The sequence below is a fragment of the Diceros bicornis genome, chromosome 1 (assembly GCF_020826845.1).
Source record: "Diceros bicornis minor isolate mBicDic1 chromosome 1, mDicBic1.mat.cur, whole genome shotgun sequence".
Taxonomy (NCBI): Eukaryota; Metazoa; Chordata; class Mammalia; order Perissodactyla; family Rhinocerotidae; genus Diceros; species Diceros bicornis.
The window spans coordinates 67,113,328-67,139,142 of record NC_080740.1 but is presented as its reverse complement, the minus strand read 5'-3'; the positions used below and the strand labels follow the sequence as shown (position 1 = coordinate 67,139,142).

The 25,815-nt window shown below is 48.8% G+C and overlaps 1 protein-coding gene across 1 annotated transcript in view; it reads left to right on the top strand.

Annotated features, from left to right (window-relative positions):
- The first annotated feature begins 15,124 nt into the window (after window positions 1-15,124).
- The window catches only part of CSF1R (colony stimulating factor 1 receptor), a 30,267-nt gene continuing 19,576 nt past the window's right edge, over window positions 15,125-25,815 (top strand). The window contains exons 1-5 of the mRNA XM_058543944.1: window positions 15,125-15,333; window positions 19,174-19,431; window positions 19,831-20,115; window positions 21,942-22,078; window positions 22,707-22,866. Of these exons, the coding sequence (XP_058399927.1) occupies window positions 15,285-15,333; window positions 19,174-19,431; window positions 19,831-20,115; window positions 21,942-22,078; window positions 22,707-22,866 (889 nt within the window). The 5' untranslated portion in view covers window positions 15,125-15,284. The remainder of the gene's footprint in view (window positions 15,334-19,173; window positions 19,432-19,830; window positions 20,116-21,941; window positions 22,079-22,706; window positions 22,867-25,815) is intronic.

Sequence of the window (25,815 nt, the reverse complement as noted above, 5' to 3'; positions counted from 1 at the left end):
GATTATCCTTGCTCATGGGAAAAGCCCGCATCTGGGCTCACTCCTTCCCAGGCCTGCCCCTTACAGGAACAGGGTGGATTATACCACATCAGGCTGCAGTTTCCCTAGGTGTAAATGGAGCTAATGATGCCACAAAGAGAAAAAGGATGGTAAATGCTGCTGACCACTTATTGAACAGTGACTACGTGCCAGGGCTGTGCTATTGCTTTACACACATTGTCTCGTTTTACCCTCATGTCAATCCTATGAACCAGGCACTACTGCTGTCCCCAGATTACAAAAGTGAAACCAGTTCAGGGAGGTTTCAAGGTCATCTGGTCAGTACAGAAGGAATAGGATAGGAGCCTGGGCCTGGCTCCCAAGCCGGCGCTTGGAGGTAGAGCACTCAGCCGGGGTTGCAGAGCCCGGGAGTGAGGAAGCCTGGGTGCCAACCCCTGTCTCCTGACTCCAGAATTCTCTGGTGCTGTGCATTGCCAACAGGAAGTACAGGAAAGTGCTGAGTGAGAGGAGAAGGGCTAGATAAAAATAATAACAAAGAGTTTGGTGGAGGGCTTGGACCTCACATGCCCCTGTGCAGAGGGGGTGCGGAGGTGGGGAGGGGAGAACCATAGGTCAGCCTCTGCTGGCTCCTGCCTCCCAAACTTGCCACTCAGGCGGGCCCAGGGGAACAGGTGAGCTGGAATTTTCCTCCCAGACGGATGAGCCACTTGGACTACACAATTCTTCCGCCACCCTATTCACAGCTAAGGTCCTTGTTCCGGGAAAAAGAGAGCAAGACTGGAAGGAGCTATTGCTCCTGGGCCCTAACCTTCAGCTGACATGGTGCCCCTTCTTTGATTTAGGGCAATGTCTCTAAAGGCTTCTTTTATTTTAGTTAATTGTTCAGCTTCATAATAATTACAAATTACTTTTATAAAAGTATTTATGTAACATATGCCTGTATTTAAAAAAATCCATTACCAAATATGTATAATATAGGAAGAGAAAATTTTCTCTTTGTGTGTTTTGTATTCTAGATTCTAGTAACATTTTAAATTCTTATCTTGTCTATTCAGCAACTTTGTGTGCAGGAATTTATCTTATGGAAATTCCGACTCTCACTGTTAATACTTTAGTTATATTCTTCTAGAATATAACTTTTTTTCCCTTACAGCTGTACTAATATTTGTATTTTGTCTCTGCACCTATCTACATAAATATATAATTATAATTTTAAATAAAACTACCACTACCATTTTGCAACTTTTTGTTTTTCCTTAACAATGCATCATGGACACACTCACAGGTCCGTGGTGCATACAGATATCAATTCATTCTTTTTGAGAGTTGCACATAATTTAAAAACATGCTTGTGTCATAAATTATTTAACCCATCCCCTACTGACGGACATCAGTGTTTCAGAGTTCTAAATCATGCTGGAATGACCATTGTTTGTAAAGTATATTCATATTTGCACATTTTCGTAAGTATTTGTTTCCACAGAATAAGTTCCTAGACACAGAGTTGCTGAGTAAAGAGAATAAACATTTACAATGTTACTGAGTCTAAAAGTATCCTTTAAAATGTACAAAATTATAGAGCTTCTGAGAGGCTAAGAAAATCAAACACGGAAACAACATTATTTAATTCTAGCCAGGTGCCCTGGCCTCCTGGAAGAAGTCTGGAGCCTCTTCTGTTTGTTGAAACACACCACAAACAAGTGGTAGAAAGGGTAAAAGGCAGAGCAAACCAAGCTGAGACTTTCTCCTGGAGTAACCAGAAGGGCCTAGAAGACTTGCCAAGCAGGAGCTTTCCTGTGATGCCATTCAGCACTCCTGCAGGCTGGCTCCCAGCCCCACATCCAGAGGGCACCGCACCTGTGGGGAAACCTGGCACCCCCTCACTACCCTGGCTCTGCTCTGGGCCCTCACCGTGTAGAGAGCATGTTCCTGCCGGGGGTCTCATTTGATGCTCACAACAAACCTCCGAGGCAAGCCAAGGGGCTGGCTCCAGACAGAGAAGCTGAGGCTCAGTGTGTTAAGTGCTGGCCCAAGGTTGCACACAGCGGGGCTCTCGCCTTCCAGTCTGGTGTCCTCGCTACCGCCTTCCCAAGGGAGTCTCTTAAGTCCTGTTCGTGGACTCAGAGCAGGCAGCAGGCTGGGCCCTGGGGTCAGGGTGCTGGCTTCCCACTCAGAGTGTGGCTCCTGGAATTCCCTGGGTGGGCTGCTCCTTAGACTGGGGTCCTGGGGCTTCTCTGGGCTGTGACTGATTCTCACAGCTCAGAATAAAATCTGCCATGCCTGCCGCAGTGGCCTGATGAGGGGACCCCTGCCTGGGGCAGGGGGTTGGCTCTCCTCAGGATCCAGCAGGGACTCGGGGACACCACAGAAGCCACACTGTCTCCCTGTGACCCCCCTCCCACTGGCTTAGCCCCCTGCCCTGCTCTCCAGGCCCCACTGGGCACGCATGCCTGTCCTCTCCAATGGCTTCATACGTCCCCCTTAGGGCTCCTCTTGTCCTAACAGGCTTGGGGCAGTTCCACGGTCTCTTTCTGGTTTGGGGTTTCATGGGTAATCACTGCGAGGAACTAGAAAAGTCACAAACACAAGGAAGTAACAAAGCTTCTGGAAAATCACAGAATTCTCAGGGTGCTCGTTCCCCTTCTGAAGGAGCAAGATGGAAACTTCCACCCCTGAAAGTTTCTCTTCTTCATTATTGATTTTCCTGAAGCATACCGTGATCTTGACTCTCCTTCACTCAAACACCTTCAATGGCTCTCCATGGCCCAACGAAGTCCAGACATTCTAGTGTGGTCTTCAAGGCCTGGAGCTGGTTCCAACCTCTTCTTCTGCCTCTCCCACATCCGCCCCTCAAGGCCTGTCTACTCCTGTGTGGGCCACAAACTTTCTGACCTTCCAACAGAGCACAAGGATTCCCTTTTCTCCACATCCTTGCCAATACTTGTATTGTCTGGTCTTTTTGATGATGACCATTCTAACAGGTGTGAGGTGGTATCTCATTGTGGTTTTGATTTGCATTTTCCCTGATGATTAGTGATGTTGAGCACCTTTTATGTAGCTGTTGGCCGTTTGTACATCTTCTTTGGAAAAATATCTATTCATTTCCTCTGCCCATTTTTTAATTGAATTGTTTGGTTTTTTGCTATTGAGTTGTATGAGTTCCTTATATATTTTGGATGTTAACCCCTTAGCAGGTATAAGATTTGCAAATATTTTCTCCCATTCTGTAGGTTGCCTTTTCATTTTGTTGACTGTTCCTTTTTTTTTTTTTTTGTGAGAGAGACCAGCCCTGAGCTAACATCCGATGCTGATCCTCCTCTTTTTGCTGAGGAAGATTGGCCCTTAGCTAAGCTCTGTGGCCATCTTCCTCTACTTTATATGGGAGACCGCCACAGCATGGGTTGACAAGCCATGCGTCGCTCACCTGGGATCCAAACCTGAGAACTCTGGGCCGCTGCAGCGGAGTACGTGCACTTAACCGCTTGCCACCGGGCCAGCCCCATGTTGACTGTTTCTTTTGCTGTGCAGAAGCCCAGCCTCTGTCCTTTTGTTGGTGCTGTCCTCACCGCCTAGAACGCCCAGCCCTCTATGGCTGAAGGGAAAAGTCTGGTGCTAACTTCTAGCCCAGCACAAAGCCACCTCCTCCAAGAAGCCTTCCTGATCACTCAGCTGGAAGTGATCTCTCTTCCCAGTCCTTTGTTTGTGCCTCTGATGGGCTTCATGTTTGTTCCATACCCTCAGTCTCCAGGTGTCCTATGTACTCTCTCACCTCCAGGCCTTTACCGTGCTGTCTCTCCTTCCTGGAATATTCCCTACTCCTCCCCGCACCTCCCGCCAACTCCCTCTCAGCTTAGGCAGACTCTTCCTTGACTCTCGTTTTCAGTGTTCCCAGGATACCCTGGTTCTTCTCCCGGCTCTGCCACCAGAGGAGAGGGACTGTGCCTGCCACGCTCACCAATGTGTCCCTAGGGCCAAGCACAGAGTAAACGCTCAACCAATATTTGTTGCGTGCACTTCGCCTGCATTATTGTCTCACTGGATCTGAGTCAATAACCCCCCCCCCCCCATTTTACAGATGAAGCAACTGAGGCCTAGAGAGGCCAGGCTCCTGGCTGTGGTCACACAGCTAGGAGTGGGGAATGTGATTCCTGGTCTGTCTGGCTCCAAAGCCTCAGTAGTTCCCCTCTTCCCTTGACCTTTCTGAGAGCCCCAGCCATTGCTGAGGGCAGATGGTTAAACACATGGGCACTGGGGCTGAGTTCCTGGGTTCAAGTACAGCTCTGTCTTATCAGCTATGTGACCCCGGGCAGGTCGCGTACTATCTCTGAGCCTGTCTTTCCTCACCTGTAACATGGAATAATTGCAGCTATCCCCTAGGGCGGGTTGTGAGGGCCAAATGAGATGATCAATACAGAGTTTAGTCCAGAGACTTGCACAAAGAAAGTGCCCAATGGACAGGGTGACTCAGAAGGATCCCTCTCTATGCCCCTGAGTTAGTGCAATTATTAATAGCAACGCTTTTGGTCTCAAAGGTCCCCATTTGGATGATAAATCAACGTCAGTATTATCACCTGCATTATAGCACCACCACTTAGGTGTTTGTCTTACCTGCCACCAGGCAGTGAGGGCCCTGCAGGCAGGGAAGAGCCCTGAGCCTTCTTCCTGGGCCTCACACATGAAGCATTTGCCCAATGAAGTGGTGTCGGACAGTGGAGAACTCCTAGTCTCTCTGCATTTGTCCATCCGTTTACTCATTTATTCACACACCCCGTACAGACTGAGCTCCCACCGTGTGCCAGGCATGGGCCGGTGCAGGGGGTGAAGAAGACCAAGAGAGATGCAGGCCCTGCCAGGGAGCTCGTGTTGGGGGTGGAGGGGGTCAGGACAACGTTACGTCAATAAACCCCCTCGTGATGGCGCTTGTGCCGACAACGAGAAGTGCTGTGAACTCGGGGTCAGAGAGAGGATAAGACAGGTAAAGAGAGGAGCGGCGAGCACGGTCCAGACAGAGGCAGGAGCACGTCGAACAGTAAGAAAGAGCGTGGTGAGTTCAGGAGCTGAAAGCACAGCATTTGGTACAGCAGGGAGGGGTGGGGAGAGGAGGAGCAGAGACCAGCAGCGCACAGACGGCAAAGGCTCCTACAAGCCCTGCGAGCGTGCGGACTGGACCTGCACTATTGGGCTGTAACAGTAGATGGGAACAAACACCCCAGAGTAGCTTAAACCAGATACTAGAACTCACTGAATCTTCACCCTAGAGGTAGGTGTGGTCGAACCTCTCTGGCCTGGGGTTGAAGAAGGACCAGCAGCCAACAGTCCTGATGCTGGGTCCCTGGCTCCTGGCATGGGCCCCTCCACTCCCTGGTGCAGAAACCCCCTGGATCCCAAGGCATGGGCTGGGGCTGGGGTTGAGTGGTCCGGAGGGTGGGAGCTAAGCTGTCCCTGCCATGGGGTCTGGAGGTGCTAGGAGCCAGGCAGGGAGACGAGGATCAGGTCCTGAGCATGTACAGAAGTGTGACATGGCCCACACAGTTGCTTCAGGATTTCCTAATCCTTGGGCTGACATGCAAACCCTTCTCCAAGTTCCTCTGCCACAGGAAGGAGTGATGTCAATCTGGGATCTCTGCTTGTCACCCTCCCAGTAGCATCACTGCAGCTTCCTCAGCTGGGGGTCACCCCACTGAGCCCCAGGACACTTCACCCCATGTCCACTGGTGGTCAGCATGGTCACTGCAGAAGACCCAGGATCACCCTGTGCAGCGAGGTGGTCATTGGCACAGGCTCTGCAGCCAAGCTGCCTGGTTCCAATCCCAGCTCTGCTGTCTGCTGGCTCTGGGAACTTGGGCAAGTGACCTGAGCTCTCTGAGCCCTCATTTCCTCATCTGCAAAATGGGGATGATGAACAGAACCAGCCTCATGGTTGAGAGGGTTAAATGAGATATATATGCAAAGAGCCTGGCACGGAGCCTAGCCCATAAACAACACTCAGAGAATGTTAGGCCTTCAAATGCCATGTTCCCAGGAGGGCAGATACTTTCCCACTTGCAGAGCTTGGGGACACAGCATTCATTCTTTGACTCATCCATTCTTCAAACATGTAAAGTCAGTGGATCAGAAAGGTCATGTATTCCACAGGCTCAGGAAGGAGGCAGAAATACCCTCGCCAGCTGTGCAATCTTGGGAAAGTGACTTAACTTCTCTGAGCTTTGGGGTAACAAGCACACTTACCTCTAGGGTTAAGGATTCAGTGAGAAAACTCCCAAGAGTGCTTGGCACACTGCCTGACACATAGGGAGCACCTGATAAAGCTTTGAGGCCTCCTGAGTGACGAAAGTACTGGGATGAGGGTGAGCCCAGGAGGCCTGGGATGCATAGGAAGGATGCCTGCCTGACTGGCAGGGACAGCAAGGCCTCCTGGAGGTGGGAGTCTGAGGAGCCACAGGAGTTAGCTGAGGGGACAGAAATAAGAGGGTGAGCAGCTGCCTCTGATCTCAGGGACGGAGACGGGTTCTGCCGAGGCAGCCTAGGACACCCCTCCAACCCCCTTACCAGCCACATCCCATCTCCACCTCAACTTCCTCCACTGGAGAGGAAGGAGTCCCTGCCAGGCAGGGCCACGGACTTGGTGAGAACTGCATGAGAGCTGGGCACCCTACCCGAGACCAGAGGCAAACTTTACCTACATGTTGGGGTCCTCTGGTTTCCTCGAGGCCATCCGTGGGTGTTCCCCCAGAGAGTAAGCACCAGAACCCCCTAGAGAGCCTGTTTCCTGTGCAGATTCCCACCTCCCAGCCCTGATTCAGCAGGCCTGGGATTGCCCTGGCATCTACATTTTGCAGATACTGCTGTGATTCTGAGGCTGGGGCCCTGGGACTGTACTTGAAGGTACCCCCTTCAGAGGCTCCCATTAAGAGCCCTTGGCCTACAGAATAGTCTGAGCTCCAGGCCGGTGGTCGGAGTCCCTTTGCATTTGGACCTCACCCCTTCCTGCTTCCGCCTCCACCCCATTCTTCCGGCTGGCTGCAGGGGCCCTAGGTTTTCGCCCTTTCTGCCCCCACACTGGTCCCTCTCCTGGGGTTCCTTTCTGCCTGGAGGACTCCTCCAAGGCCCAGCTCTAAAGCTACTGCTCCAGAAGCCCTCACAGTCTCCTCAGCCTCTGTTCCCTCATGGCGTCGGATTGTGCCCTTGTCCCCACATGAAGGGGCTTCCTCCAAATACGTTGGACTTGAAAAAGTTAGTGTCACATTGATGACCCTGCATATTGTTGAAGATCTGATGAGGGTGAGGATGACGACCATGTCCCAGGAGGACCACAAAGGGACCGGAGTGCTCAACCTGGAGAAGGGTGCCTCTGGGGAGCTCAGGGCTGCCTCCACATAGCTGGATGCCTGTCGGGCGACAGGGCACAAAGTTGCCTGGGGGTTCAGAATACAGCACCAGGAGTGACAGGCGGGTGCCCCAGGGAGACAGATCTGTCCCTTGGTAGGGAAGCACAGGCTACAGTTTTCCAAGAACAGGAGGCACCCAGGTGACCTGCCAGGAACGCTGTGGAGGCGTGGGGAATGATATCAGCCTGTGACCCAGGTAGCAGGGAGTGGTGACCTGGGCCTGAGACCCTGAGAATCCCAGTTGTGGCTCTGAGTCCTCCCCAAAGTAGCTGTGTGACCTGAGATAAGTGGCTTACCCTCTCTGAACTTCCCTTTTCTTATTTCAACAGTGAAGATAATATGTACCTCACTGAGTCCCTGTGGCCCAGGCCTGTATGAGAAAATGGAAATGAAAGTGCCTTGTAAACAGTAAATGGCTCATCCTTCCTAGGCAAGACATGAAACCTAGAAGCCAGAAACGAAAAGAACGCCAGATTTGACTATATACAAAGTACACATCTGTATAAATAAAAACACCAAAAAAAAAAAAAGTGAAAAGACAAGTGGTAGACTGGTGGAAAATATTTTCAACATATATGATAATAGGGTTAATAGACATAATACAGGGTGCAAATAGTCCCAACAAATCAATAAAAGACAAAAACAAATAGAAAAATGGACAAAGGGCAACTGTAGAAGAAATACCGATAACTGTACACACGTGAAAAAATTGTACACTTCACCACTGATCTGAGAAATACATATTAAATTCTCAATGAAATAGTATTTTTCTCTATCAGAATGCCTAAAATTTTAAAGCTCGATAATAGCCAATATCAGCAAGAATATGGGGAAGCTGGGTTTCCCGTACACTGTCGGCAGGAGTGCGCATGCAAACAGTCTTTTTTGGGGGGTAATTGAACAATATCGCTGCATTTTAATGTACCCACCCTTTAACCCAGCAAGCCCTCTTCTAGGAATGGATCTTGCTCAGGTGATAGCACACGTACACAAAGATTCATGTAGGGATAAGAAAAGAGAAGGTCAGAGAGGGTAAGTGACTTATCTCATGTTCACTGCAGCCTTGTACACAATGGAGAAAAATCAGAAGTAACTGCCACATCCCTTCAGTGGAGGACGGGTGAAATAAATTACGATACATGCATATGATGAACATCGTGCAGGAATTCAAAAAATGAAGTAGATCTTTATGTACCAAAGATTTCTAAGATGGGTTGTTAAGTGATAAAACCCAAGCCCCAGTGCAATAAAGAGCATATGATACTATTTTTTAAACTATAAAGCATGGATGAATGGATGGATAGATGGATACGTGGATGAGCACATACCTGCACAGGCAAATGTCAGGAAGTGTACATACATACCTGGTACCAGTGGTTGTTGCAGGAAAAGGGGCTGTGATTGGGAGGAGAAGGGTTTGGAGGGGCTTCCATTTTGGGAGGCTAGATCTCTGTTTATGTATGAGTATCTTACAGTGAGCACTGGTATAAAAGAAAAAAAGCAGGGAGAAAGCAAACAGGACTATAGAACAGGGATGGGAAGGGATTCCCAGCACATCTGCCCTCTGCCTGGGTCCTGTGACTGCTGGTGGCTGACTAGCAGGCTTATTGATTGCCTTTGCTGTTTGTTTCTTTCCAGATGCCCTTGTTTCTCTTCCCCACCTCTGCCTGCCGAAAGCCAGCCCTCCCCAGTCCTGGCACTTCCACCAGCTTACTATATTAGTTAGCTTTTGTTGCATAGCAAGCAAACAAATAAAACTCCACAAAAGCACAGTGGCATACAACAGTGAACGTTTATTTCTCACTCATCTACACCCTATGTGGCTGATCTGGTTGGGCTCACACGTCTACGGGGCAGCAGGGGACTCCGCACCAGGCTGGGCTTAGCAGGAGCACCTTAGCCGGTGCAGCTCTGCTCCACGTGTTTCTCATCCTCCTTCTAGGACCAGCAGGTCAGAATAAATGTTAGAAGAATCTTCTTGTGTCTTTCAAGGGATTTGTCCATTTTACCTAACTTGTTGAGGTTATGGGACTAAAGTTGTTCATAGTATTCCTTTATTATCCTTTTAGTGTCTGTAGGGTTGGTGGTGATGTCCCCTCTTTCATTCTCAATATTTGTAATTTGTGTTTTTCTTGTTTTTTCTTTCTTGGATATTTTGTTGATTTTTTTCAATGAAACAGCTTTTGGTTTTACTACTTTTTCTCTAACTTTTTGTTCTGGATTTCATTGATTTCTACTGTTATCTTTATTTCCTTCCTTATAGTTGCTTTGGGTTTAATTTGTTCTTCTTTTTTCTAGTTTCTTAAGGTAGATGCTCAGATCATGGATTATTTTTTCATTCAATTCAAAATATTTTCTAATTTTCCACGTGATTTCCTCACAGGTTGTTTATAAGTGTATTGTTTAATTTTCAAATATTTGAGATTTCCCAGGTATCTTTCTGGTAATGATTTCAAGTTTAATTCTGTTATAGTACAAGAAATACTTTGTATGATTTAGTTATTTATATTTTTATGGGTTTTTTTTTTTATGGCCCACAATCTGGTATATCTTGGTGCATGTTCCAAGTGTCCTTGAGAAAAATGTGTATTCTGATATTGTTAAGTGGAGTATTCTATAAATATCCATTAGGTCACGTTCATTTACAGTTTTGTTCAGGTCTTCTACATCCTTGTTAATTTTCCCTCTACTTGTACTACCTATTATTGAGAAAGAGGTGTTACCAGAGATTTGTCTATCTCTTCTCTCAGTTCTATCAGTTTTGTTTCACGTATTTTGAAGCTCTGTTCTAAGATGCGTATACATTTAGAATTTTGTCATCTTGGAAAATTGACTCCTTTGTCATTCTGTAATGTCCTCCATTATCCCTAGAAATATTCCTTATTCTCAAATCGACTTTGTCGGATATTAACACGGCACTGCAGTGTTTTTTATTACTGTCTACATGGAATATCTCTTTCCATCCATTTACTTTTATCCTATCTGTGTCTTTATATTTAAAGTGGGCTTCTTGTAAAGCAAATAGTTGTGTTTTGCTTTTTTATCCAATCTGACAATCTCTGTCTTTTAATTGGTGTATTTAGACTGCTTACATTTAAGATAATAGTTGATACAATTGGATTAAAATCTATCATTTTGTTAGATGTTTTCTATTTGTTCCATCTGGTCTTCTTTCTTTTTTATTCTTGTTCTGTCTTCCTTTGGATTAATTGAGTACATTTTATGACTCTATTTTATCTCCACTATTGGCTTATAATTTATACCTTTAAAAAAATTTTTAGTTGTTATCCTAGGTTTTACAATATATATCTTTAATTAATCAAAGTCTACCTTAAAATAATATTATGATGCATCGAACATAGTATAAGGACCTTACAGCAGTATACTGCTCATCCTTCCCTCTCATCTTTTGTAGTGTTGTCCTCATACATTTTACTTCTACATATGCTATAAACATACAATACGTTGCTACTATTTTGCTTTAAATCAGATGTTGGAAAACTATAGTCCATGGGCCAAATCTAGCCTGCCACCTGTTTTTGTAAATAAGGTATTATTGGAACACAGTTACACTCCATGGTTTATGGATATTCTATGGCTGCTTTTACTCTACAGTGGCAGAGTTTAGTAGTTGCCAAATAGACTTTATGACCCACAAAGCCTAAAATATTTACTATCTGGCTCTGTAAACAGAAAAAGTTTGCCAATGTCTGCTTTAGACAGTGCATTATCTTTTCCAGCAATTAAAAGTAAGATAAAACTTTTTTTTTTTTTAAACAAGAAACTAAGTCTTTCATTTTTTTTTTTTTTTTTCTGGGAAAGATTCCCCGAGCTAACATCTGTTGCCAGTATTCCTCTATCTGAGCCTCTGCCACAGTGTGGCTACCGATAGACGAGTGATGTGGTTCCATACACGGGAACTGGGCCTTTGCCAAAGCAGAGTGTGCTGAACTATAAGCGCTAGGCCATCAGGGCTGGCTCAAGATAAAACTATTTTTTATATTTACCTTTATTCATGCCATTTCCAGCACTCTTTATTTTGTGTATATGTCCAAGATCTGTCTGGCTTTATATTCTTCTTGCCTGAAGAGCTTCCCTTAACGTTTTGTGTGTGTGTGTGGTGCTGGTCTGCTAGCAATGAATTCTCTCAGTTTTTGTTTTTCTAAGAAAGTGTATCCCTTCTTCTCTGTTTTTTCAATTGAGGTAAAATTCACATAACATGAATTTAAACATCAGCCATTTTAAAGTGTACAATTTGGTGACGTTTAGTACATTCACAATGTTGTGCAACCATCACCGCTATCTAGTTCCAAGACATTTTCGTCACTCCAAAAGGAAACATGGTACCCATTAAGCAGTTGCTCCACATTCCGCCCTCGCCCAGCCCCTGGCAACCTCAAGTCTGCTTTCTGCCTCTGTGGATTAACCTATTCTGGATGTTTCATATAAATATAGTCATACAATAGATGTATTTCGTGTCTGGCTTCTTCCACTTAGTGTAATGTTTTCAATGTTCATCTACATTGTGACATGTAGCAATACTTCACTCCTTTTTATGGCTGAATAATACTCCATTGAATGAATATACCACATTTTGTCTACCTGTTCATCGACTGTTGCCACCTTTTGGTTATTGCAAATAGTGCTACATTGAACATTCATATGCAAGTATTTGTTTGAGTCTCTGTTTTCAATTCTTTTGGATATACCTAAGAGTGGCATCACTGGGTCATATGGTAATTCTGTGTTTAATTTTTGAGGAACTATCAAACTGATTACTACAGCAGCTGCACCATTTTACATTCTCACCAGCAATGTACAAGCGTTCCAATTTCTTCACATCCTCATTAATACCTGTTACTTTGATTTTTTTATTATGGCTAACCTGGTTGGTGTGAGGTGGTATCTCATTGTGGTTTCGATTTGCATTTCCCTAATGACTAACAATATTGAGCATCTTTTCATGTACTTGTTGGTCATTTGTATATCTTCCTTGGAGAAATATCTTCAACTTTTTTGCTCATTTTTAAATTGAGTCATTCATTGTCTTTTTGTTGTTGAATTATAGGAGTTTTATATAAATATATTCTTGATACCTAATCCTTATATATATGATTTGCAAATATTTTCTCCCATTCTGTGTGTTGCCTTTTATTCCCTTGTTACTGTCCTTAGATGCACCAAAATATTTAATTTTGATGAAGTCCAATTTATGTATTTTTTTCTTTGGTTGCTTGTGCTTTTGGTGACATATCTAAGAAATTGTTTCCAAGTCCAGATCATGAATATTTATCCCTATGCTTTCTTTTAAAAAGAGTTTTGTAGTTTTAGTCTTTATATTCAGGTCTTTGATCCCCTTTGAGTTAATTTTTGTATATGGTGTGACATAAGGGTCCAGCTTCATTCTTCTGGGTGTGGATATCCAATTCTTTTAACACCATTTGTTGAAAAGACTGTTCTCTCCCTATTGAATGTCTTGGCACTCATGTTGAAAATCAATTGACCATAGACGTGAAGGTTTATTTCTGAACTCTCAATTTTATTCTGTTGATCCATATCTCTCTCCTTATGCCAATACCACACTGTTTTGACTTCTGTAGATTTGTAGTAAGTTTTGAAATTGGGAAATGTGACTCCAACTTTGTTATTTTTCAAAATTGATTTGGCTGTCTGGGGTCTCTTGAAATTCCATATGAATTTGAGAATCAGCTTTTCCATTTCTGCAGAAAAAGGCAACTGGGATTTGATAGGGACTGCCATGAATCTGTAGATCACTTTGGGGAGTATTGCCATCTTTACAATATTAAATCCTTCAATCCATGAACACAAGATGTCTTTCCATTTATTTAGTCTTCTTAATTTCTTTCAGCAGTGTGTTGTGGTTTTCAGTGTATACGTCTTGCATCTCCTTGGTTAAATTTATTGCCAAGTATTTTGTTTGTTTTGATGCTATTGAAAATAAAGTTGTTTTTTAAATTTCCTTTTTGGATTGTTCACTGCTAGTGTATAGAAATAAGTTGAGTTTTGTGTGTTGATCCTGTATCCTGCAACTTTGCTTAATTCATTTATTAGCTCCAATAGGTTTTTTAAAATAGATTCTTTAGGATTTTTCTGTATATAGGATCATATGATAAATAGAGATAGTTTTACTTCTTCCTTTTTAATTTAGATGACTTTTACTTATTTTTCTTTGTGATTGCTCTGACTAGAATCTCCAGTACAATGTGGAATAGAAATGGTGAGAGCAAATATCCTTGTCTTGTTCCTGATCCAAGTGTGGAAAACTTTCAGTCTTTTGCCATTGAGTTAGCTGTGGTGTTTTCATATCTGCCCTTAACCGTGTTGACAATGTTCCCTTTTATTCCTAGTCTATTGGGTGTTTTATCATGAAAGGGTGTTAGATTTTGTCAAAGGCTTTAAACTGACATTAATTTCATCGATTGAGATGATCATGTGGGATTTTTTTCGTTGTTCTATTATTGTGGTGTATTAGATTGATTTTCATGTGTTGAACCATCTTTGCATTTCTGGGATAAATCTCACTTGGTCATGGTGTATAATCATTTTAACATGCTATTGGATTTGGTTTGCTAGTATTTTGTTGAGGATTTTTGATGTATATGATAAGGGATACTGGTCTGTAGTTTTCTTTCCTTGTGATATTCTTGTCTGGCATTGGTATCAAGGTAATGCTGGCCTCACAGAATGAGTTGACAAGTATTCCTCCATCTTCTGTTTTTTGAATGAGTTTGAGAAGGATTGGAGTTAATTCTTCTTCAAATGTTCAGTAGAACTCACCAGTGAAGCTATCTGGTCCTTTGTCAGGAGGTTTTTAATTACTGACTCAATGTCTTTGCTAGTTATAGATCTATTCAGATTTTCTGTTTCTTCTTGAGTCAGTTTTGGTTGATATTCATGAATACTAAAGGTTCAAACACTCAAATGTATATATTATATCTACCTGAGTACATGGAAAGAATAACTATTTTCTTGGATCAATTTTTAATTTCAAGAAGTAACTTTACAATCATGTTAATAGAAATAAGAAGGAAAATACTAAGAGAATCAACTAAAAAGGGTAAAAGCAATTGCCTCCAGGAAAGGAGGCAGAGGAGTGCTATTTTTCTTAAGAAATACAGCAGCACAATTAGACTCTTTGTAAAAGTAAATAAATAAACACACTTACTTAATCCACGAAAAGGCAGTTCTACAACCAACCTGCCCAGATCCAAATCCCACCTCCACCATTTGGTGGCCGTGTAACCGTGGGCAAGTTTAATGTGATTTCTCTGAACCTCAGTTTTCCCATCTGTGAAATGGGAATGATAACAGTACCTACCACACAAAATTTTTGTGGGAACCAAAGGAGATAGTGAATGCAAAGGGCTTGGCTGGCGAGCATCCTGTAAATAGAAGCTCTTGTTGCTATTATCAGGCTCTCCCAGACCAATCTGACTCCCTTTTCAGCATAGCCAGAGCCACCTGGCTGCTCTGGAGACCCCATTTGTGCTACTGAGTGACTGACTGCCCAATGTTGGGCCTGTCTCTTCTCCCAGGGCCCCTCGGAGGCGGCTGCAGAAGGCCCCCAAACTTAGGCAGCTCCCCAGCTCAGGCTGGCCCTGCCCCAGACTCCAACCCCTCCCTCTGGGGGTCATGGCTTTGTTTTCTTCTAAAGACCCAAGATTTCCAAACTCTGTGGTTGCCTTGCCTAGCTAAAAGGGGAAGAAGGGGATCAGCCCAAGGAGGAGGAGGAAGAGGAAAACAAGACAAACAGCCAGTGCAGTGGAGAGGAACGTGTGTCCAGCGGTCCTGGTCCCTGCAGAGCCGGCCGCTGGGAGCCCAGAGCCCTGAGCAACCCCCAGCCCTGCATCAGGCTGCTGCCTCCCCACTGAGGCCATGGGTCCAGGGGCTCTTCTGGTCCTGCTGCTGGCCACAACTTGGCATGGTAAGAGCAGAACTGGGGGTTCGGCGGGCAGGGAGTTGGGGGGTGGGAGATGTGACAGAGACGACCCCTGTGGAAGGACTCTGTGAACCCCCGCCCCTCATTGGTGTCCCTACTTTGTGGTTCCATTTCCCCAGCCTGGACTGCAAGTTTGTAGGTATCTGCTTTGGAGAGGTAATGGAAAAGAGGGTGTGGGCGGGGTGGAAGCAGCCCGGCCAGGGCTGCGGATCTGTCCAAGCTCAGATGTCGACTCACTGTGTGTCCTGGACAAGTCCCTGATGCTCCCAGGGCTTCAGTGTCCACATCTATTCAATGGCAGGTGTTGGGGGCGGTGATGGACTAGACCAAAGCAATGCTTTTCAAACTTTACTGTGCATGCAAATTATGGGGATCTTGTTACAATGCAGATTCTGACTCAGTGGGTCTCAGGTGCAACCTGAGGTTCTGCATTTCTAACAAGCTCCTAGGAGATGCCAGTGCTGCTGGTCCAGATGTACACTGAATAGGGAGGCCCTAGAGAGCCCCTGATGGCTGTACCAGCTCTGCCAGCCCGTAGCTCGCTGATTGTAGGAAGGGCCTGACTTGGAAAGGCCTTGGAAAACGGGCAGTGGGGCTTCCTTGGGAGTCTTGAGTAGGGGTAGGAAGAAGAGATGGGAGGTTAGCTTCTCTAGCCCGGGCAGAGAAGAGAGTATAGGGCTAGAGGCAGACCTAGGGGGAGGATGGCAGGGGTCTCCCGGGCCAGAGCCCTCTCAGATACAGGCTGCCAGGCCTCAGGACAGGGAGCTGTGTGGCAGATTTTACCGTTAACTCCATCCCTCCGGCAGCAGCAGTGATGCAGAATCTCCATCTAGGAGGATGTCTACTGGAGACGAGGGGCTAGGTGCTTGGCTTGTAGCTATGGCTGGCCCAATAAACATGTGTTATATCTTATCACATGCTTATTTGGAGGGACGATGGTGTTGGAGGTGGGGTGGGAAGGCAGCATTAGCTCTAGGGGCTGCAGGGCCAAGGGTAATAGGTACGTCTGGTCCTTGATGACGAAATGGCCCACTAAAGGTCTTTTTCTGGCCCAGTCAATCCCACTGGGCTTGAGTGTCTGTTCTTTTTTATTGAGATGTAATTTACCTCCAGTAGAAAGCGTAGATTCCTAAGTGTACATTTGATGAGGTTTGTCAAGTGTATATGCTTGTGTACCCACCATCCAAATTAAGATAGAGACTATTGCCTTCACCCCAGAAAGTTCCATGGGTTTTATTTCACTGCCTTGTCCTGTCCTCATGCCCAGAACCCTCCTGTGGGGCATTGTTGGGGGGCCGTGGTGTCCAGCATCCAGCCCCAGGGGAAAGAAGAGATGGGGGACAGCAGGCTGCAAACCTAAGCTTTCAGCCCAACAGTAGAGGAGAGGCTCGCTTCTCCCCATCACTGCGACAGATCGTGGGCTGAGGACAGGCTGCGTCCCAGGCCTTGGTGTGCGGTGCGGTGCTGTGCGGTGCGTGTGTTGAGGGAGAGGAGTGGAGGTTGCGGCACATCCCAGAGCTGGTGATGGCGGGGTCTGCTAGGGAAGTGGGACAGGGTGGGCAGGTTTGGGGCAGGGGGAGAATTGGGAAGCTGAGATGAGAGGGTGAAGACTGGGCAGGAGCAGAAGGGAGCCCTGGTCAGCGCTCACCAAGCCCCAGCCTCCTCCCGGGAGGATGCGGCCTGAGCAGGCTTTCCCTTCCCGCCAGCCAAGCCAGCAGGGGGAAGTTGGGGGCGGAAGTTGAGGATGTCCTGCATGAATACCCGGGACAAGAGGACAGGACAGAACAGGACAGACGCCTCTCTCTGACCACATTTCCAGGAGACCAGGGCAGGCGCTGGAGGGACGGGGCAGGGGGTGGGGGTGGAGCAGGCGCCTGTGAGACCAGCGGGCGCAGAAGCGGAACACGGTGGCGTCACAGAATCCGAGGCCGCGGGTGTTACAGTCACAGACCGTGACCTTTAAAGAGCAGAAGCTTTGGATATCAGGGTGCCAGCACCAGAAGGGGGGTTAGAAATGCAGCAGTTGAAGCAGGAGCCCAGGGCAGGAGCAGCTGGCTGAGCCGGGGGCTGTGTATCCCCTCATTGAACCCTCCCAAGACTTCTCAGAGGTGGGACTTGGATTATTCCCACGGGATGGAAGAGTAGCCTGAGGGTCAGGGAGGTTAAGCAACCTACCCAGCGAGTCAGGGAGAACGAGGTTTCAGACCCACGTCGATGTGACCCTGCAGTCAGAGCTCTTCCCTGCCGTAACCCCCAGCCTGGCCCCTGCGTTGCCGCAGCTGTAATAGGGCAGCACCAGCTCGGGTGGGGTTTGCCGGCAGCCTGCCAGAAACGACGCTTGCCCTCTCCCCGGTGGTCACGGGCGCAGGGGGGCTGCGACCCCCAGGTGTTGGCTGTGGCATTGTTCGCCAGTTCACTCAGTCCTTTGTGCCAATCAGAAGCTCGGGCAGACAGGCTGCACACCTCTGATGGGTACAGAATCAAAACATAAATTAAACCCTCCAGAAGTCATTTGACAGAGATGATCTTTCCAATTCTGGGGTCTCTGTGGGGGTTGGGGGGTGGAAATACCCGTTTAAAGAGCTTTTGTGCAGGACGACGGAGAAGCCCCAAACTCCCCCAGTGCCCTTGGGGTTGGAATGTCCATGTTCCTTCAGTGGCCCAGTAGGTGGCACTGTCTCTCCGGGGGTCTCTCTGCTGGAGAGGGGACAGTGGCCAGGAGGGCCAGGAAGCAGAAGTGAGAGCATCCCTGGAGAAGGGCCGCAGGCTGAGCGGAAACCGGGGCCAGGCCGGGTGCCAGCAATGTGTTTCCTCCCGCGCAGGCCGGGGGGCACCTGGCAGCCCCCCAAGGCGTTGAATCAGCTCTCACTTCCCCCCTTTGCCCTATTTTGGGCCCTGGAAAAATGCTGACACTGCAGAGGCAACGGGCCTTCTTCCCGGAGGGCCCGATACGGGTTTCAAGTTCTCTTTTCTCCTTCAGGAAAATTTTCCTTAAAAGAGATTGGCTCCCCTTAAAACACGGCAGTGCTGGAGTGTCTGGGTGGGCTGCTGGGGGTAGACTAGATAATAATATAATGGCTAACCCTTACTGAGTATTTATCTAGTGACAGGTGATGTTGTAAAGGCTTTCCATGCATTTAAATCTCTAGACATCCCAATAAATGGGTACAATTATTGTCCCCATATTGGGGAAACTGAGGCACATAGCCTCTGAACCACCCCACCGTGCTATAGACCAGACGTGCAATGGTGGGAGTGGGCACAACAGACGACTCTCGGAGCCTTTCTAGTTCTGCTGGGCTAGGTTCCTACACCTCTCTCCTTCTTCCCCCTGTGAATTGAGTTGGAGGACTTTGCTGTGACCATTCTAGTCATTTTGTTCTTCCTTTGCTTGTTGGAGCCCCTTGCTCTGAGCCAGGCCCTGGGCTCAGTGACAGGGATGTAGCCCACTTGGGACCTGGGGCTGAAGGAGTCCCCTCCTAGGGAGACTGATGTAGTCACAGCTGGGGAGACTGAGGCAGGAGGCTGGGGAGCCCCCGTGGGACAGCAGCTGAGTGGGAGGCCGAGAAAGGTGCCAGCCCCCCTTTCTCAGAGGAGGGGCCTGCTGGACATCAGAGACATCGTCCATCCCCCAGCAGGTTTGGGTGTGTGGGGCTGAGCAAATGACCAGAGAGGGGCAGAGACTTGTTCAGGGTGATCCTGCAAGTCACTGCTGAACCCCAGCACCAGCACCACCCCGCCAGGGCACCAGCCATCTCAGAGGCAGGGAATGGCCGGGGGGGGTCGCCTCAGGTCTCTCTTCTGTCTGCTGCCCCCCATCACCAGGACAGGGGGTTCCAGTGATCGAGCCCAGTGGCCGAGAGCTGGTTGTGGAGCCAGGCACAACGGTGACCCTGCGATGTGTGGGCAATGGCAGCGTGGAATGGGAAGGCCCCATCTCCCCCCACTGGACTCTGGACCCTGATGCCCCCAGCAGCATCCTGACCACGACTAATGCCACCTTCCAAAACACGGGGACCTATCGCTGCACTGAGCCTGGAGACCCCCTGGGGGGCAGTGCCGCCATCCACCTCTACGTCAAAGGTAAGGACTCTGAGCCCACTCCCCAAAGGCCTGGCCCAGCAGGGCCATTGTTAATACTATCATAATAAACCAGCTCTACATTTGCTGAGTGCCTGCCATGAAAAAGGACCTGTGGCAGTACTTCTAATTTACTGTAGTCTTTTCAATAACCCTGTGAGGTAGGTTTTATGATTATGCCCATAGGCTCAGAGAGGTTGAGTCATTTGCCCAAGTCACACAGCATCAAGTAGCTGGACTGGACCTGGCTCCAGAGCCCCAAGTGTCAGCTGAGCTTCCCTAGTATTATGCAACCTCAGGCAAATGATCAGTATCTCTGAGCCTCCCTGTCACCCAAGTCCAGGGACTGCTTGGCCTGGTGGAGCGAGGGCAGTTGTAACCCCGTATCCTCCTCTATCCCAGACCCTGTTCAGCCCTGGAAGGTTCTGGCCCAGGAAGTGACAGTGTTGGAGGGTCAGGATGCGCTGCTGCCCTGCCTGCTCACCGACCCGGCGCTGGAGGCGGGTGTCTCGCTGGTGCGGTTGCGTGGCCGGCCTGTCTTGCGCCAAACCAACTACTCCTTCTCCCTCTGGCACGGCTTCACCATCCACAAGGCCAAGTTCATTGAGAGCCAGCACTACCAATGCAGTGCTCGGGTAGACGGCAGGATGGTGACATCCATCAGCATCCAGCTTAAAGTGCAGAAAGGTGTGTGGGGCAGGGAGGGACAAGCCAGTGGAGGGCGGGGACAGAGAGCTGGCAGCCACATGAGTGGTGGCTGGGGCCCGGGCCTGATGGGAGGTAACGGGGTGTCCCCCTTCTTTCATTTCTTCCTTCTGATGGCGTCACAGTCAACTCTGGGGCACTTACTGGGGCAAGACAAACAGGGTGTGCTGGGCACAGGGAGACATGCAAGTCAATACCTCAGTGGGCGGGATCATCTCAGATCACGAGACACTCAAAAAAAATCGTTAAACAAAGGGATGGAAGAGAGAGTGTGTGGGGGTGAGGGTGGGGAGCCTCGCTGAGAGAGCGACATTTTATTTGAGCTGAAATGTGAATGAAGAGAAGGAGGTGGCCGTGCAAAGATCTGCTTCAGCAGAAGAAACAGCAGGTACAAAGGCACGAGGTGGGAACAGGCTGCGAATGTTCCAGGAGCAGAAGGAGGACTCGAGGCGCTCCCACACCCTCGGACGTGGACGCCCCACTCAGTGCCAGCCTGGTGCTGGGTGCCAGGACCATGACGGAGGGGTGGGGAACCAAGTGACGGGGAAGTGGTGGTGGGCGTGTGGGGCAGCTCTCACTGCGGGAGGCGACAATGGCGGTGAAGTCTCACACCTTTCCCTCCCTTGCCTCTGCTGGGCTGGTGGCCAGGAGTCTGATTTCTGGAAGGGTTGGTGTGACTAAGCAAGGCCCCAGGCTCAGGACTTGGCTTTGAGCCAGGAATCCGGTCCTTGTAATGAGGGCCAGGTCAGGGAGGCACGGCTGGCCCAAGGCCCGGGCTCTGAGGCCACTAACCCTGTCCAGAAAGTCAAGGGACCCCACCACGCGGGTGGAGAAGGCCATAAGTGCTCTTTCCCCACATGTCATCTTGCAGAGCCACGGCTGGCTGGGAGCCAAGAGCCCCGGGTCCTAGTTCTGCCATGTCCCCCTTGGTGACCTCAAGTGGGTTCTGCAGCATCTCTGGACCTTGAAAAACTAGATTAGATCATCTCTCAACAACAGCAACAGCCACAAATATTAATTCAATGCTTACCGTGTGTCAGGCACTAGGCTGGCTGCTGGGGTTAGCGCCTTCATGGAGTTGCAGTTACGGGGAGACAGACTAGAGAGAAAATAAATAACATACCAATCATGATGAACAAGAAACAAAGCCAGAGAAAGCTGGATGTGTGAGGGGGTGAGGCTAGTTCAGCTAAACTGGTGAGAGAAGGCCTCTCTGAGGAATGTCTGAGCTAAGGATGTGAAGGACGAGAACAGGCGCTCATTCAAAGTGTGGGACAGAAGGATTCCAGGAGGGAAGGGCGAGTGCAGGGCTCTGCGGGGGGAAAGAAGGCCGATGTGGCTGCAGTGCGCTGAGCAGAGGGTGGCAGGCGGTCTGGGGTCAGGAACAGGGCCTGGGGATGTGGGAAGGACTTTGACTTGTATTCTGAGAGTGACGGGAAGCCACCAAATATTGGCCCAGGAGAGAGGCATGATCCACTCTACATTCTTAAGAGCTCACTTTGGCTGCTGTGTGGAGTCTGGGTTGTGGAGGAGTGGGAGGGGGAGCAGGGAGGCCTCCTGGGTGGCTGTTGCAGGAGTCCAGAGCAGAGAATGGTGATGAGACTGGGGAGAGGGGGTGGTGATGGAGGGAAGTGGATTTTCAAGGTCTATTTAGGAGATAGGACTTGCCAGGGGGGAAATTGAGGCATCAAGGCTGCCTCCCAGGATTTGGGATGGTAGCATGGTGGGGGCCCTGGTCAGTAGCCAGGCCCAGGGCAAGAAGCAGAGCGACAGCCTGGGTGTTCATGGGTCCCTTCCCCTGGCCTCAGTCGTCTCAGGGCCCCCAACCTTGACACTGAAGCCTGCAGAGCTGGTGCGGATTCGAGGAGAGGCTGCGCAGATCATGTGCTCAGCCAGCGACATTGATGTCAACTTTGATGTCTTCCTCCAACACGGAGACACCAAGGTCAGTCCTGAGGAGACAGCAAGGTGAAGTCTGCCCATCCTCCCAGCACACCAGGCCCTGCAGGATGGAGCCCCCAGCCCCACCACAAGCCAGCTCTCTCGGCTGAGAGCATGGCCCCGATCCAGAGAGGGGAGTGGACTCACCCAAGATTTCACTGCCAGGACTCACGCTCATGCCACTGACCCATGACCTTTTCCCCAGGCTATGGACAAGAACCACACGTCAGCTCACTTCTGACTTCGCAAGGGGTTCCCGGGCCACCTTTGAAGCCCAGGGATATTAGGGCTATTTCAGAAAGACTTTGGGAGAGAGGGAGGAAGAGAAAGTATTTCCAGGAGGGAATGGCATTAGGCTGCTTCTAAGAACCCCCTCCCCTCCCACTGTGCCTGCTGTGTGCCAGGCACAGCCCTATGCCCTTTGCATGCAATCTCATTTACTCCCCACTAGAGCCCTAGGAGCACAAGCCCAGTATTAGTCCCATTTTACAGATGAAGAAACTGAGGCTCAGAGTTCAGTCCCTTGTCCAAGGAAAGGCAGATAATAATCCTTAAAGGCTGAGGATTTGAACCCAGATCTTTCTAATCCCTAAACAACCTTAGTATAACATTTCCTTTCCTTCTGGCTACAGCTCACAATCTCTCAACAATCTGACTTCCGCGATAACCGTTACCAAAAAGTCCTGATCCTCAACCTCGAGCACGTGGGCTTCCAAGACGCCGGCAACTACTCCTGTGTGGCCACCAATGCCCAAGGCGTCCGCTCCACCTCCATGGTCTTCCGGGTGGTAGGTGAGTATCAGGGTGGTGGGGGAGGGTTGGCAGGGAGCCTACGGTGAGGGAGGTACATACCGGGATTGAGAAGGACGGGGCTGATGGCAAAGAAGGAGACACTGTTAAGAGCATCTTCACTAGAATCCCTTTATCCTGGGCCTGGCTAGGGAGCCACGTCCGTGGGAGCCTCCCCGGATCCTCCCCCAGAACCCCTTTGTCTCTCCGTGGAGCTCCTACAGTGCATTGCTGCATTTCAGTTTAGCATCATTTTGTTCTGTTTTGGGATTGGTGTCTAGTAGGGAGCCACTGGACTTCACTATTCACTCATTCATTCATTCCTTCATGCCTGGGACACTTGTGTCACATCGACATGTGAACAGACAATGCTCACCGCAGTGTGATCATAGGGAAAGAGTGGGGTGTCCTGGGAACACTGAGGGGGTCCCCCAAACCAGGCTTGGACACAGGGGCATCTAAACTGGGGCAAGAAGAATGAAGGTGGGTTAGCCAGGCAGAGCGGTGGGAAAGGAAGGGGAACAGCACTTTTGGCAGAGGGAACAGCATATGTAAAGCCAAAGGCAAAGACAATTTAAGACGTAGAAAGAAGTTGACAACAGCAGAGATGTGCATTGGTGTGATGAGTGGCTGTGGGGAGCAGAGATGGAGGCAGAGTCCAGATGGTAAAGGAGCTTTAAAGTGGATGGGTAGTTTGGGTCGCATCCTATCGGGCAGTCATTGAAGGTTTTAGAGAGGAGAGTAATGGGATCAGATTGCACAGAGTGGGTGCTGTGTGGTGGTCAGGAGCCCACACTCCCAGGCGGCATTCCAACCTGCCTCCACCAATCACTAGCAGGTTGCATAACCTCTCTGTGCCTCCGTTTCCCCATCTGCAAAATGGGGATACTAACAGGAACTGCCTTGTAGGTTTGTTGTGAGAATTAAATGAGCATATATACATATGAAGTACTTAGAACAGGGCCTGGCAGGGAGCAAATGCTGTCTAAGTTGCACGAGGAGATGTAATCTGAGAAGGCTCAGCCCGATGCCCTGTGGGTCGGATGGGAGACTGGAGGCTGGGGACCCATCAAGGCAGTTAATACAGTGGTCCAGGCTGGAGGTGGTGGAGGGCACTGGACCATAGTGGGGGCCTGGAAGAGTCTGTTATCCAAAACCATTTAGGAGGGACGATGGACAAGACTTGGTGGCTGCTGGGATGAAGGGGTGAAGGAGAGAGGAGCCCAGAGGACTGCAGGTCTCCGGCTAGAGTGACTGGGTGGGAGGAGGTGGCCATCACTGGGCTGGGAATCCAGAAGCAGAGAGGAGTTCCTTCAGGGTGGGGACAGGCTCTGAGTCATTTTGGTTGCCAGGCCTCACCTCATGTGTTAATTGTTAGGAGAGACAGAGGGGAGGGGGAGGGAGAAGCATGAGAGGCACCATCCTTACAGCACAAGCAATACACTGGACTTGCAGTTGAATGTGAGCTCTGCTGGGAGCTTTGGCAGGTAGAGGAGGAGAGGAGCACATTTAACCATCCCTCGGGTATGGGTTCTAATCCTGTCTGTTTTCTAGCGCAGGCACACAGTAGTCACTCAATAAATGTTTGTGTGCCTTCACAATTCTGGCCAGACACTGTTCCAGAGGCTGAGAATACAGCTGCAAATGAAACAGAGACAAAACCCTGCCCACATGAAGTTTGTGCTCTGGTTGGGAGAAGACATGTAATGAGCAAAATAAATTATGAAAAACAAATCAGTTCTATAGGGCTTGTGGTTTAAAATGGGGTGATCATCAAGGAGGATTTCACTGGAAAGCTGACATTCGAGCAAAGACTTGGAGTTGGTGAAGGAGTAAGCCATGCAGATATCTTGGAGGCAGGCAGAGGGCAAGAAATGTTCTTAAGGCAGGACCGTGCTTGCCACATGCGAGAAGCAAGCCAGCCAGTGTGGCTGGGGTGGAGCGTGAGAGGAAGAGTGTACAAGATGGTCAGAGAGGTAGAGAGGGAGGGCCCTGTAGGACAGTGTAAGGACCTGGGCTTTTGCTCTTGAGAGAGATGGGGTGCCATTGGAGGGTTGAGCAAGGGAGTGACACAATATGTCTTGGAAGTAACAAGCATTTCTGGTGCTTTGTTGAGGGCTCTTTGTAGGGAGACAAAGATAGAAGCACAGGGACGAGTTAGGAGGCTACTGCAATAGCCCAAGCTAGAGGGGATGGCGGCTTGATTAGAGTGGTAACGGAGGAGGTGGTGGAAAGTGGTTGGAGTTTGGATGGGGGGATGTGTGGATAGGTAGATGGATGGCTAGGGAGGAGAGAGAGAAGAAGACAAAAGCTTTGCCCTAAAAGCTCACAAACTAGTTGGAGGGAGAGGACAGCTATCTGAAGGGAGAACCAGATGCATAAAGTAGTGTCGATGTGGTGCCTAATGAATGTGTAATCTAGAAGGGCAACAGAGGGCCGGCCCTGTGGCTTAGCGGTTAAGTGCGCGTGCTCTGCTGCTGGCAGCCCGGGTTCGGATCCCGGGCGTGCACCGACACACCGCTTCTCCGGACATGCTGAGGCCGCGTCCCACATACAGCAACTAGAAGGATGTGCATCTATGACATACAACTATCTACTGGGGCTTTGGGGGAAAAAATTAAATTAAATTAGAAGGGCAACAGAGTCCAGAGGAAGGAGAGCTCCATGTGGCCTCGAGTTGTGGGTGGAGACTCCCTGATGGTGCTGAATCTTGAAGAATGGGAAGGATCTAAACGGAAGAAAGGGAGAAGATGGCAATCCTGGAGGAGGAAATGGCTTGAGCACAATGTCTAAGGTTGGAATGACTGTGGTATGTTCAGGGGACATTAGGAGACCCAGATGGGTGGAGCGTTAAGTGTGTGTGTGTGTGTGTGTGTGTGTGTGTGTGTGTAGAAAAAGGGGAGAAGGCTAGATGGGCAAAGGGAGACTTAATAGAGGAGATCCTTAAATGTC